This window comes from Microdochium trichocladiopsis (assembly GCF_020744255.1).
Source record: "Microdochium trichocladiopsis strain MPI-CAGE-CH-0230 chromosome Unknown B0I36scaffold_2, whole genome shotgun sequence".
NCBI classification, from domain to species: domain Eukaryota; kingdom Fungi; phylum Ascomycota; class Sordariomycetes; order Xylariales; family Microdochiaceae; genus Microdochium; species Microdochium trichocladiopsis.
In genome coordinates this window covers 2,144,956-2,158,109 of record NW_025763545.1, presented here as the reverse complement: position 1 = coordinate 2,158,109, position 13,154 = coordinate 2,144,956, and the positions used below count along the sequence as shown (strand labels likewise).

Genomic DNA, 13,154 nt, shown 5'->3' with positions numbered 1-13,154 from the left:
TACGACCGTTCTTCAGCAGTGCAGCAGATTGTGTTCTTATCCAGTGCTCCATATTTGCGCCTTCGACGACTTACATGCGAATACAAGCTCAACTGACAACGACGGTCACATCTCACACGAGAACGCATTACTTACTCCAAAGCCCAGAGGACGATAGCCTCAGACTGCAACCCGGTCTCGACGTCGTTTCTCGCATCGGCTACCAGCTCATCGGGCAGGGTTGGGAGCCACACATCGCCCACACACTACTCTTGAGACCATCTATTTTCCTACGCTCTTGATGTTTCACGACATGCACGCCAAAATGTCACGATCCCTGATTCCCGTTTCCTTCATGGCCGCTGTATTGGCGACCTTGATTGTATTCATCATGTATGCCGTTCTTGCCCAGGCCCTCCGATCTTCGGTAACGCAAGTAGGCGTCGCTGCTGCCATCGCCGCAGTATGCGAGTCGCTGGTTCTCGCCCTCTTCTCCGCACTATTCGCATGCCAATATCGAGGCATTTGCCGCCAGGCGGTCGCCTCGCACAAGTACAAATGCTGTGTGGCTGCAGTGGGCGCAGTGCTGCTGGCAGCAATAGCATCGGGCGCTGCCTTGGTCTGTCTGAGCGAGGTCGGTGGTGCCGAGCAGGAAAGCTCGCCATTGAGCACCAGAAGCTATCTGATCGCCCTCGCCTGTCTCTTATGTTTCACTTTGATCTTGCAGCTCAGTGCCCTTGGGCTTTTCTTCGTGGGACACTCTGCCAGCCTTGCCGACGCTTCTGGCTCTGTCCACTCTGCTGAGGATGGCTTTCGATCTCCCGAAATGCTCATGCGGGTAAAGGCTGTGCCCTATTCGAAGACGGTCGCAGCACGCTCCAACCTCTGGGCACAGCCTGCGGATAGCCGCCCGTGCTCCAGCAGCGGCACCATCAGCTCTATCCGGACCTCCATCTCCCACGCTGTGCGACCTATTTCGTCTCGGACACGGCTTCTGTCAGTGAGGAGCTCGAGATCCTTCAAATCTGTGCACAGCGCAGCCAATCCGGACCTGGAAAGCGCCTCCGGCCAGCCCGGACCAAACAGCTTCGATTCGTGGGACACTTCGTCAATCGAGGCGCCTCCGGCCCTACTGACTGTCGACACGTCTCTTGTGCCATCTCCAAGATTTCTTGAGACGATCCCAGCCAGCCCAATGACCAGCAGGGCGTCCAGCCCGCGCACCATCCTTGATAGCGAGCCGAGTCGATCGTCAATGCCGCGCAGAAGTAGGAGCTACAGCCCAAACGCACGGACCCAGTCATCTCCGGCCGCGACGCAGCCCGATGAAGCACACATCCACCCGCTCTTCCGAAGCGACTCGCCGTCCCCACCGATGGCGACCCCCGGCACCATGGTCGTGGCGGCGCCGAATGCGGGCCAGATCATTACCGAGAAGTCATTGTCGCGGATGCGGAGCAGCAGTCTGAATGGCACCCATCGCAACCTCAGCCGCCAAGGGAGCTTTGAGAGCTTCACACGGAAGACGATCAGTGGCGACGAGTCTACCCTGATTGAGTCACTAGGCGAGGTCGACATGGTGCCTCCGATCCCTGCCTGGGTGCTCAGCGCGGGCAGCAGGACGAGTCTGCACGAGTACCAGAACCGGCGGCTGAAAGAGGAGATTGCCAAGGACGAGAGCAGCCGCCAATGAGCTGCGGACTGAAAATAATAATGATAATGACTATTTAAGCGCGGGCGGTTTCTTGTTGAAGACTTTTACTTTATATATCGTTTCCCCTCGAGCGCATTTCGTGAATCCGGCTTTCGGATTCTCCATCATTAGATGCGAGCGGTGCATTTTACAGCAGAGAAGAGGAAAAAAGGGGTGAGAGATGGAGGGCGCCCGGGGGGGGGGCACCTTCTTTGGGATCATGGATTTGGTTATACCATTTTGTACTATTTTTGTTGTTATTGTTGTTGTTTGGGACGGCCGCTCCTGCTGGGGGCTGCTGTGAACTTGGCGTTGCTGGGAGTATGTTTCACGAAGGGCGGGCGTGAATATGGGAAAAACAGGCGCGCACGCATGGATGGGTGGGCAAGGGTTTGCCATGAGTGTTGTACATACTTTACGCAAGCGTCCATGTAGAACACGTCGGAAATGCATGTGTACGCTACTTGAGTACTTGAACCAGTGCCGGCTCTGTCCATGTGTTTGGTGGTGTTTTGTTGGAGGAGACCTAGCCTGGCAGGGCAGGCAACGGCTCTTTTGTGGGTCGCAGAGGGGCCACTGTACGATTTGCCTGCTGCGAGTGCGCAGGCAGGCAAATGGACAGGGCGGGCCACCACAAGCGGGAACGCGCATCACCGCCGCCTGCCTGGGCAGCCTGGGAAGGCTGTGAATGCAGCGGGCGGCGACTTGAGGCAACAACGAGAAGCAAAGCCTCTGTGTGTTTCCAGACGAGGGAGACCAGACGGCCGCACTCTCTCTCCTCTTGTCCCGTTCGCTTCTGAATGCCCACAGCTACCACCAGTGCAAACCCGCAAAGCAGCAGCACCTCTGTCGCCAGACCAGCAGAGTCCCGTCCACCACCCGCAGCTGCCTACAGGCCCCGTCATCACCTGCGACGACTGACTGACTGCAAAAGCGCGAGGCGCACCTACTGACCTACCCCGCCACACACAGCTCCCGGCCGCCATCAGCAACTTACACATCCACAACTCCCAAGCAACCAGTCTCACCTCCACAACCTCAGACCTCACCTATCTCCCTCCTGGATCGTTGCGCGACTGGTTGCCCATCATGAAGGTCACGTTCAAGGTATGGCCTCCTCCTCCACAACTCCAGCTCGGCCTGCGGAGCCCGACGCTCCTCGCCACAACAAGCATCGTCGTCACCACTGTCGCTAGGCGCTCGTGGTCAAGTTGAGATCCTCACTTGCTGAGGCGCCCTGCCTCCAGCCACATGGCGCCGCCAGCAGCTGTGTTGTCACGTTGTGCCCACTCGCAGACCACTCTTGTATCCGACATGCTGACCGTTTGGATTTCTGCTGGACCATAGGATCTCAAGCAGCAGAAGTTTACGCTTGACATCGAGCCCAGCGATCTGGTACGTTTCTCTCTGGCTTTTCCGACCACTGCGGACGCCCGTCTCGGCTAGGCATCCTCCTGCAAGCCTCTTCTCTCGCCTCTTCCCGCTTCCCGCTCAAGACGTGTACTGCGACATCCCCCACATCTTTCCGTCCTGTGCAAATACTTTCGAGGGTATTGCCATCTTCGGAGATCGCCGGATCTGCGCCGAGCGACTCGGTTCCGCGGCTTGGGGAGGCGGCTCTCCTGCACGACCTGTCAAAAGAGTCTCAAGCAGTCCCGTATCAATACCCTTTTCTGACAGAGCGATTTCCTAGGTCTCGGCTGTCAAGCAGCGGATCTCAGAGGAGAAAGGATGGGATCCCAAGGCCCAGAAGCTCATCTATTCTGGTACGGGCAGCGTCACAGCTCAAGCGCGCTTCGCTTTCATACACAGCTTCGCTGACACTCCACCGCAGGCAAGATCCTCAAGGATGAGGACACCGTTGAGAAGTACAACATCGAGGAAAAGGGCTTCGTAGTCTGCATGGTTAACAAGGTTCGTGCGGCCTCGACTACCCAGCTGAGACCAAGGGCTTGCTAACAATCGCTCCCTCCACCAACAGCCTAAGGCTGCTCCTGCTACTTCTGCCGCCGCTTCCTCGAGCGCCGTTCCCCAGACTCCCGCCAGGCCAGTCGCCGCGACACCAGCTGCCCCAGCTGCTCCCGCAACCGCTTCAAACCCAGCCCCTGCCGCCGTTCCGGCTACGCCGACGCCCGCGCCGGCTACGCAGGCCGAGCCTGCGCAGTCTGACAGCTCCATGGCCATGGGCGCTGCGAGGGAAGGCGCTATTACAGAAATGCTAGCCATGGGTTTCGAGCGGTCTCAGATTGATGCCGCCCTCAGGGCCGCTTTCTTCAACGTGGACAGGGCCGTTGAATACCTTCTGACTGTATGAGATTCTGCAACTGCCATGCGTGTTAATCGGGCAAACCCGTGCTAACTTTCTCTTCCACACACCAGGGAATCCCCGAGAATGTCCAACAGTCACAATCACAGAGCGCTGCACAGCAAGTGCCCCCACCTCCCCCGGCCGCTCCCTCTGCGGCCCCAGCCAGTGGTGATGCCGAGGGTGATGGCGGCATCAACTTGTTCGATCTCGCTGCTCAGCGTGGCGGAGCTCGTGGAGGCGCGAACCCTGCCAGTCCTGGAGCTGGCGGTGCGCCTGGTACTCGCGACCTCGGAAACCTCGACTTCCTCAGGAATAACCCTCAGTTCCAGCAGCTCCGTCAAGTAGTCCAGCAGCAACCACAAATGCTTGAGCCCATTCTGCAACAACTGGGAGCCGGCAACCCGAACCTCGCTCAGCTCATCACACAGAACCCTGAGCAATTCCTCAACCTATTAGGGGAAGAAGCTGATGACGATGCGCCCTTGCCCCCAGGAGCACAGGCTATCTCTGTAACTGAGGAGGAGCGCGATGCGATCGAGCGGGTAAGTTAGGACACGCTGCGCTGAAGAAAGAGTATATCCATGCTAATACGCAGCAGCTGTGCCGACTTGGCTTCGACAGAGACGCCGCTATTCAGGCTTACTTCGCCTGCGATAAGAACGAGGAGCTGGCTGCGAACTTTTTGTTTGATATGCCCGACGATGACGAGCCTTCGCAGAACTAAAGCTCGACTGCTCGAGCAGTTAGACTAGGAGTTGCAACGTAGTCCTGTCCACGTTGACGGTGTGACTGAAGTGCGAGCATACGGCCAGCCCTTTTTTGCAACATACCGAGCGCGATTTGATTGAGTCCTTGCCACAATGACCATGGGTCTGAAGGATACCGGATGACGGCCACCATGAGAAAAAGGGCAGACTGAGGACCAGCGATAAGGCATGAGCTAACTCCGTTTCGGAGGTGGCGAGAGGAGGTCGAAAGGAAGGTCAGACCGAGCAAGAAAGGCACGCAGGCGATATGATAACCCCCCGAATAACGAATCTGTTCACAACCTTTGAGAATTGTCCGTCCCACCGCTGCACACGAGGCGACTTCGGCTTGATCATCTGATGTTGCAGACTGAGCTGCGCACTGTTTTCACGGCTCGGCAAGCATTGAGTGGTGTGAAAATTGGGGTATCATTTGAAAAGCATGTAGGTAAAAAAAGCCTAAGCATGTCAAGCATTGCGCCTCATAATCTTGTTTCTCGCCTTAGCTCCCGTGACAAGCTAATCGGGCCATCTATCCTCTCTGCAAAGGCCCTGTGTTCTTCATCTTGATCATCTCTGGGTGTGAGAGACAATGTGTCTGGGTGAACGTCCCTCTTTATTTCTCTGGAAAGCAGGTGTAGTGGAGTTGGAGCTCAGCCAGCCGCCGCAGCGATTGCCGTTGATGATGCATGCAATTCGTGGCTCTGCTCATTGTGCTCGTCGGGGCCTGCTTGGTTCTGGTCTTCCCCATCATCATCGTCATCAGCAGCAGTAGCACCACCACCAGTGCTTCCCCCCTTAGTCGTGGTCGCGTCGCTGTCGACAATCTTGCTTTGTGCGCCACCATTGACATCGTCCTCATCATCGTCGTCGTCAGCGAGACCCTGCGCCCTGCGCTCGGCCTTGAGGCGCTGCACCTCAATATTGTGCTCCGCGACTAGGGCGTCGTGCTCCTTGAGGATCTCGTCGGCCTCCTGCCAGTTGGTGCGCTTCTCCTTGTAGTGGTCCAGGTCAATGTTGACGTCCTTGTCGTTGCGCGCCATGACGGCCGCATTGATCCGGTTCGGCCGCAGCCGCTCCTCACGGTTGAACTTGAGCTTCACCATGCGCCGGTTCTTCCCGGGGAACATGTGGCTGATGGTCTCAAAGTCGGTGCCAAACATCTGCAGATAGTTGTAAAACTTTTCCGTCTCCTCTTCCGTCCACGAGTTGGCGCCCATGACTCGCGACTCCCGCATGAAACTCGCCGAAGTCGTCAAGTGTGTGAAATCGTCCTCTACCACTGTCCTCATGTTCGAGATGTCGTTCTCGGCCGAGGCGTGGTTGTCGATCATCAATGATTGCTGGTTGATGATGATCTGGCCGTCTACCACAATATATCCCGGTCCAGCCGCCTCCGGTGCCTGTCCACTGCCGCCTTCCGGCGCACTAGAGCCGAGTCTGCTTTTGGAGACGCTCTGATCTGCATCGCGCTTGTGGGATCCGTGTATGTCGTCTCCCGGATCTGGTAGCAGCCCCATCCGTATCTTGTCCTTTTCTAATTTTCGTAGCCTTGCGCGATTCCGCGCCTCTCGGGCCCGCTCGGCTATTGCCTCGGCATGTTTGAAAGGTACGCCGATACCGAGATCCCTGGTCAGCTCGCTCATTTTCACAGCTGTGTGGTCAACCTTGACGTTGACTGCGTCATCAGGTGTAGGAGAGCGCCTTCGACGCTTGGATGGTTTGGGAGTGGCTCTGGCTTCTCCGTCGGTGCCCTGGCTGCCTTCTGTGGCGCCTTCACCGTCGGTCGTCGCCCGCTTACGCCCTTGGCTCCGGGCACGCTTTCGTGGTGGCGCTGTCCCATCGGTGGATGCGGCCCCAGCTCCATTCTCCCCCACGGCTCGTGGCTTCCGCCGAGTATATGCTCTCTTTTTCCTTGGGGCTGACGCTGCTGCTGAAGGCTCCTGTACTTCTGTTGCACTTGACGATGCTGTCGCCTCTGCTGCTTCTGTGGAAGGCGTTGCAGAGGTAGTATCTGGCGTCGGCCGGGTGTCTGCGATAGTGCGGCTTGTCTGTGGAGTAGGTTGCAGACCTTCGCCAGCAGGTCGAGACAGAGCACCAGCTCCCTCGCTAGATACAGTAGCTGGAGCTGCAGTTTCGACATCCTCTGCGGTCCTCGGCGCAGACTTAGTTTGTCGTCGTGCAATACTTCGAGGTGTACTGCTCGTTGGTGCATTTAGAGCTAGGGAAGCCACGGAGTGCTGCGTTGGTTCGGGTGTTGGAGGGGGACATTGAGGGCATCGGACGTCGGTGGTGCCTGTTCATCGCTAGCAACACTAGATTTCGTCGTAGACGGTCTGTCATGACTGGATGAGATCGTGGCCGGCGGTGTCAGCGAAGGTGCCTCAACTGTAGGTTGCTGGGGCTCAGTTGTTGGCGCTCTGGTGGTTGCAGTTGAAGTCGCAGCAGTCGGAGGTTGTGTGGACGCAGCCGACCCAGTCGCTCCGCGGCGGCTAAGGGCTTTCGGCTTGAAGGCAAGGCCGCCGGTCTTCTTCAGCATGGAACTCATGGCGACTTATAGGCTGCGACGGCACAGCATGCTTTGGTGTCGAGACAGTTGCTAGATCTGTTGTGGCTTGTTTGCGGCGGCTAACATCAAGCTGTGGTGATGCTCATGGTCGACGGGTGGCGCAAATGTGTTTGGCGAGCGTTGTTCTGGCGACTTGGACGAGGGGTCGCTCGTTGATGAAAGTTTGCCTGGAAAGTGCGGCGTTGAGGCTGGGGGATGGCCCATAAGTGCCAGGATCTAGAAGCGCATGCACGCTAGGGTATGCCTTGCCGTCGTGCAGGAGGTGGAGCAGCTTAGTCATCCCTTCAACGATGGAAAGAAGCTGGATTGTGTTCCAGCCCGGCTGTCACGATCAGGGCTGCCCGGGACGGGATATTGATCTCCCCGCATGTCTTCGGCGGGCGTCTTTGTGCATTCTCAACCAAGTACGTAAATAGATTGACCTAGCACCGCTCTGTCGTTCGTATATGTTCTGGAGGATCTCTAGGTCATGCCGCCCCACCACGCGCCGCGCAGGGATGAGATAAGGCTGCCAGTTGCCGGGTGTACCAGAGTGCCCCGCCGGCCAGCTGCCAATATGGAAACGCGCCACGGAACGCCAGTCGCCCCTGCAAGCCCGGGACACATTGACTCAAGCAGTGGCAGGATTGAAAGGCAGGGCAGGGCAGGGCAGGCAAGCCAAGGTCAAGCCTGCGCCGCGCTCTCTCTCTCGAGACAAAGACTGCCCGCCAGAGCCACACCAGACCAGACACGGCCCTAGTCCTGGCTGGCCAGAGGTCGCTCGCTCTCTCCTTCTCTGCTGGCACTCCAACGACTCAACTTTTCTTCGCCTGTCGGCCTCTCTTCATCCCTCCCCTTCCGCCATCCCGCAGCGCTGCCTCGCGGTCGAGCCGGTCTGTCCACGCCCCCTTTCGCCCGCGCCTGGCAGCCAGCCTTTCGTCCTCAAGCCGCGAGGCAAACGGCACGCAGCATTTTGTCCTCCTCCCTCTGTGCCTCGCGCGTCTTCAAGCCGCTTCGCTCCCCCCCAAATCCGGGGCTGGTCACGCTGCCTGCTTGCGCTCAATCCCTTCTCATCCTGTCCCATTCACTCATCGACAGTCACGATACCCTGCTCTCGACAACACTCACGCCTGCCGTATCTTGCGCCGCGCCGGCCCCTGGTTTGCCCATGCCGCTCTCCACATCCCCAACGACTGCATCCCTTTCTCCCGTCATCAAGATGGAAGAAAGGAAGCGGCCGCTTGGTGCTGCGGACGACGTCGCGCCGCCGAGTAAGCGCCAACAGGTCAACGGTAGTAAAGTCAAGGACGAAGACAATAAGGACGAAACATGGGTCGAGGTAGGTCACCCACCCAGACTTTCTTCTGCATTCCCCTGGACCCCGAGGCCCTTACTGTGCGCTGCGCCTGCGCTGCCTCATTCCAAGTCGATTGGACATTTTTCGACCTCATGGACCCAGCAGCTCCTCGCCGGCTCTGTCGCGCGTTGAGCCTTGGAGCCACGAACCTGTCGCACCAAATCCCGACTCTCCCTCGCCTGGTTCAATGTGCGCGCATCATTACTGGACAGGGTGCATGAACACATTAGCGACTTTGAATAGCATGTGCAGATCGGCTGATGGTGCTATTCATGTTCAGGACTATCAAAAGGATGCGATATACCGGCAAATGCTCGAGTACAAACGCGACAAAGCAACTTTGGAAACTAGGCTCGCCGAGCTGACCAAGAAGGCCGCCCATCATGACGACCACCTACGGATAGTCGACGCATGGTGGCTGCAGGTAAGCTCAGAGGATCTTGCCATGTGCTTCACTCGTAGCTAACATCTGCCCAGCTTATCGACGAGATTAGTGTGATGGCGAAAGGCGCGATACCGGAACCTGACGACGCAGGTTTGTCATTCCACCAAGTACTCGGTCTGCGCTGCAGGAAGCTGACAAGTTTTGTAGAAGCAGAATTCTCCACCAGCACGCAGTTTCGAGAAGTAGATGAATTCCAAACACATCTTGAGGCCCGCGGTTCAGAGATCAAAGAGAAGGTCGAGAAGCTTCTGTCACGACTTGCGACATCCAAAGGTTCAGCCACGACCAACATCACATCACTGGAGAAGCAAGTGAATCAGCTACTGGCCAAGCAGAAGGGCTTTCTGGTCAAGCTTGACAGCCTGAATGCTGATAAAGAGTCTCTTTCGGACCAACTCAACACGGCCACGTTAAGATATATGAAGGCAGAACGCAAGCTGGATCGATCGAAAAGCAAGGAGGTGCAGAGGCTCGAGGCCCGTGCTATCGCTCAAGCCACTGGAAAGCCGCCGCCTTCAGAACAAGAAAATGGGTCAGAGGTCAAGGAGGAGACTGGTGACCACGCAGCCCTGCAATCAGCTCTCCAAGAGGCCACAGCGGTTTCGGCGAAACAAAAGGAGCAGCTAGAGACCGCCTTAGCGCGGAACAAGACACTTCAAGAGGAGCTCACGGCGGCGCAGGCGCGACTGACGAACCTGACAGACGAAGACTATTCTCGTACGGATGTCTACAAGCTGTTCAAGGTGCAACACGAAGAACTCGTCAAGCAAGTAAACCACTTGGAGTCGAGCAACAAGGTGCTGGTAGCAAAGAACGATACCCTAAATAAGGAACGCGAGCTTGGGCGGAAACAAGTCGAGAGCGAGGCCCAACGTTTGATTGCGGAGCTCGAGGAGCAACTTCAGCAAGAGGATACCACTCTGGCGCGGGTGCGCGCAGCTCGGGATGAGGCCATGGCCGAATTGTCGCAACTCAAAGCCGTCAAGGCGCAAGAAAAGACCGCCACAGCACACATGGAGGGTCTAGTCAACGCCAAGGAAGAACGGATCAAAGCCCTCGAGGCCGAGGTCAGCCGTCTCCAGTCCAGCGAGGATGTCGACATGACTGGGCAGTCGGATATCGATGCACTATCCCTGGACGAGCTTCGCGTGAAATACCACAAGCTGGCCAAGGACTACGAATCGATAGAGACCGAGCTGCCATCCCTGACTGCGGCAGTCAAGAAATTCCAAGCTGCGGCACACAAGAAGGTAGCAGACATTGCTGCGCAAGAGGAGCGAGTGGCCGTAGCTATTGCAGAAAAGAGCAAGGCCGATCAGAAGTACTTTGGCGCTCGCAAGGACGCTGACCAGAAGGAGGAACTGATCAAGAAGCTCCGGATACAAAACGGCAAGAGTTCTGAAATCATCACCCAGCTGAAGGAAGTTGAAATCCAGAACCGGACACTGGTCACCAACCTAGACAAACAATTGGCGGACCTCAAGCAGACCAATGCAAGCATCATGGCTGAGAACAAGAAGAGAGAAATCTCCAGTACAGACGCTTTACGGCGGTACGAAGCGGTCAGGCAGCAGCTCAGCGAGCTCAGCAGTCTTGCCAGGTCCAAGGACTCAACCACGGCAATGGCGCGGGAGCGAACGGTGAACCTAGAGGCCGAGGTAGAGAAGCTCAAGGTGCGCCTCGAGACAGCAGGCAAAGAACGAGACAAGTGGAAAGCCAAGAGTCTGAGCAATTCTTCAGAGGAGGAAGAAATGCTTCGGGTAAGCATACTTCAGACTCCCTCCTGTATATGTCGTTTTGAACTAACACATGATCGCAGAACTTGGCCACCTGTTCGATTTGCCGCAATAGGTTCAAGGACACCGTGCTCCGCACCTGCGGCCACATATTCTGCAAGCCTTGCGTTGACGATCGGATCAGTAACCGTATGCGCAAGTGCCCAGCCTGCAGCAGGGCCTTCGACAAGAGCGACGCCATGAGCGTACATTTATAGACGCGAATGAGCAGGCCAAACAAAGTGGGATGGTGTTCTATTCGGAAGCGGGACACATTACTTGTACTACCAACGGGGCACGCGACAGCTGCCTCTCTCCCCGTGTTGTGTAAGAAGAGTCTCATCGTGTACATAATAGCTTGCATCAATGGGCCGGCGAGCCCGAGTTCTTGTCTCAGGACGAGCTCCTGATCTAGTCGGCAACGCGCACCGCACAAACAGCGAGGGCGGAAGCGCAGTCGCAGTTGAATATATCGCAGCGAGGCAGGTCCCGATGGATCTGCCCCGGCAATTTCGCTTGGCACAGGCGATACCTTTGGAAACCAGTTTCTTGTCGTCATATACACAGTGACTGATGTGATAATGCTCCGATTGTACAGACACGAATTGTCTGGGGAGTTCAAATTTGTCGTATGTGCTTGCATTTCAAGGCTATTTGGTTGCTGCAGGTTCACAGTTGTTAAGGGGCTCAACCAAAGTAAAGGTAAAGAATACTGGAATAATATACCACCAACCGCACTTCCAAGCCGACTTCGACCCTTGAAAACTCAAACGTCCGATTTGTAGGACAATCCTACCGACGACTCGTCCCACCGAACCCAGTACTCTCATGTCTCGGCCCTGACGCTTGTGACGAAGATCCGGAGTTTGAGCGCGAAGAGGACGTCGACGAGCCTCCCCAGCCGCCGCCGTAGTTTGTGCCGTAGTCGCGATTATACCCTCCCCAGCCACCAGTGTTGTTATTGTTCCTGTTGCCCCGGTTGCCCGCTGCGTAGCCTGCCGCCGCACCACCGAGCAGGCCGCTCCAGAACCCGGGCCGCCAGCCACCGGCACCGCCCTGCTGCTGCCCGGTGCGGCTGGTCTTGCTGTTGTTGCTCCCTGGATACGGCGGGGGAGGGTCGTCCCAGGCATCACCGTCTCCGCCACCACCACCACCACCGCCAGGACCCCAACCGCCTCCGCCGCCGCCTCCTCCTCCACGCGGAGGACGACGGCCACCGGCAACGCGATGGCCGCCATTGGGCCGTGGTGCGGTGCAAGCCGAGTATATGATCCACAGTGCCACGGCGACGAACAAGATGCCAAACAACCACGCACTCGGGTCGCTGCCGTCCTTACCTAGGAAGCCGCCGCCGCCAAGATCCGGATACCGCTCCTCCCCATGCTTGGTGAGCGCGAGGCGGTACTCTACGCCGCAGCTGCCCTTGAGCACGTAAGGGTCGTCGGCGCGGGAATAGCCCTCGCAGATGACGTCGGTGGAGCCGAGCTTGAGCTCGGCGGGCAGGGAGGCGGTGCAGGACCACTGGATGTCCTCGCTGTCGTAGCCGGCGCCCTGGTTGGTGCAGCGCATCGTGTCGATCTCGTGCAGCGCGCAGATGGCGCTGGCCGAGACGCACTTGAGCTGCGGCGCGGCGGGGACGCGGCGGTGCGTGGTGAGGGCGCCGTTGCCGCGCAGGGTGAGGACCTGCACATCGCTGAGGAGGATTGCGTCGCGGTTGGGTTTCATTGTGGTTCCCCTCTTCTCGATGCGTTTGTTGAAGGACACGATCGGTTTGAGCCGGGGAAAGGCTTGTGGAAGGGTTCGAGATGTGTCGTGGGGCAAGAAGAAGCCTGATGGTTGTGGCAGCAAGGAGCGTCGACGGTGATGTATCGGGAGAGAGTCCTTGCGATTAAGGTGGAGGGGAGCGATGACGTTTTAGTCTGGGGCAAGACCCTGGAAGTGCCGTTGTCGGTGCCCGTAGAGCCACTCGCAAATCGCTGCCGGAGCGATTCGACAGCAATAGTCGGTTTGGATGGGCTGGCTTTACTTCGTGGTTGTGTCGGATGGGGGTTGACGAGGCCTGGTGCAAGCTACAGCCGCAATGGACACGTTGACAATTCCCAAGATTTCAACAGGATTGTGATTGTTGGAGAGCGGGCTGCGTTGATGCCTGGCTCCAGGCATCTGCAGTGCGGGGCCAGAGATCAACAGTGTTGCTTGTCGTGCCATCATCAGCCGCCCAGCTTCCCGCCTCGCCATTTTCAGACGCATCCACAACCCTGGAACTATCTCGAGAGTACCCGATCCAACAGAAATCCACGTGG

At 57.5% G+C, this 13,154-nt stretch overlaps 5 protein-coding genes across 5 annotated transcripts; 3 read left to right on the top strand and 2 right to left on the bottom strand.

Annotated features, from left to right (window-relative positions):
• Positions 1-304: 304 nt before the first annotated feature.
• On the top strand, positions 305-1,672 carry B0I36DRAFT_345809 (uncharacterized protein; the record flags this gene model as incomplete). The annotated part of the gene is made up of 1 exon (XM_046156393.1): positions 305-1,672. One exon carries the CDS (start codon positions 305-307, stop codon positions 1,670-1,672), a length of 1,368 nt encoding a protein of 455 aa, XP_046016855.1.
• A 701-nt stretch (positions 1,673-2,373) lies between these two features.
• B0I36DRAFT_314711 (XPC-binding domain-containing protein) lies at positions 2,374-5,188 on the top strand. The gene is made up of 7 exons (XM_046152802.1): positions 2,374-2,779; positions 3,020-3,067; positions 3,366-3,438; positions 3,507-3,586; positions 3,654-3,980; positions 4,052-4,522; positions 4,579-5,188. Exons 1-7 carry the CDS (start codon positions 2,762-2,764, stop codon positions 4,702-4,704), a joined length of 1,143 nt encoding a protein of 380 aa, XP_046016854.1. The 5' UTR covers positions 2,374-2,761; the 3' UTR covers positions 4,705-5,188.
• Positions 5,189-7,455, bottom strand: B0I36DRAFT_314710 (uncharacterized protein). Its single transcript, XM_046152801.1, has 2 exons — positions 6,996-7,455; positions 5,189-6,966 (listed from the first exon to the last, which is right to left on the bottom strand). Exons 1-2 carry the CDS (start codon positions 7,272-7,274, stop codon positions 5,380-5,382), a joined length of 1,866 nt encoding a protein of 621 aa, XP_046016853.1. The 5' UTR covers positions 7,275-7,455; the 3' UTR covers positions 5,189-5,379.
• A 1,038-nt stretch (positions 7,456-8,493) lies between these two features.
• B0I36DRAFT_359387 (BRE1 E3 ubiquitin ligase) lies at positions 8,494-11,069 on the top strand (the record flags this gene model as incomplete). The annotated part of the gene is made up of 5 exons (XM_046158118.1): positions 8,494-8,613; positions 8,912-9,055; positions 9,109-9,166; positions 9,224-10,836; positions 10,896-11,069. 5 exons carry the CDS (start codon positions 8,494-8,496, stop codon positions 11,067-11,069), a joined length of 2,109 nt encoding a protein of 702 aa, XP_046016852.1.
• A 341-nt stretch (positions 11,070-11,410) lies between these two features.
• On the bottom strand, positions 11,411-12,945 carry B0I36DRAFT_70244 (uncharacterized protein). Its single transcript, XM_046163241.1, has one exon. It carries the CDS (start codon positions 12,574-12,576, stop codon positions 11,644-11,646), a length of 933 nt encoding a protein of 310 aa, XP_046016851.1. The 5' UTR covers positions 12,577-12,945; the 3' UTR covers positions 11,411-11,643.
• Between the last annotated feature and the right edge of the window lie 209 nt (positions 12,946-13,154).

Bases quoted from the DNA above. Each gene is read 5' to 3' on its own strand.
- B0I36DRAFT_314710 (XM_046152801.1), bottom strand. From the start codon at position 7,274: ATGAGTTCCATGCTGAAGAAGACCGGCGGCCTTGCCTTCAAGCCGAAA. The intron at 6,967-6,995 runs GTCCCCCTCCAA...GAACCAACGCAG, and splicing joins CGACGTCCGATGCCCTCAAT to CACTCCGTGGCTTCCCTAGC.
- B0I36DRAFT_314711 (XM_046152802.1), top strand. The intron at 3,439-3,506 runs GTACGGGCAGCG...ACTCCACCGCAG, and splicing joins CCAGAAGCTCATCTATTCTG to GCAAGATCCTCAAGGATGAG. The intron at 3,587-3,653 runs GTTCGTGCGGCC...CTCCACCAACAG, and splicing joins TAGTCTGCATGGTTAACAAG to CCTAAGGCTGCTCCTGCTAC.
- B0I36DRAFT_70244 (XM_046163241.1), bottom strand. From the start codon at position 12,576: ATGAAACCCAACCGCGACGCAATCCTCCTCAGCGATGTGCAGGTCCTC.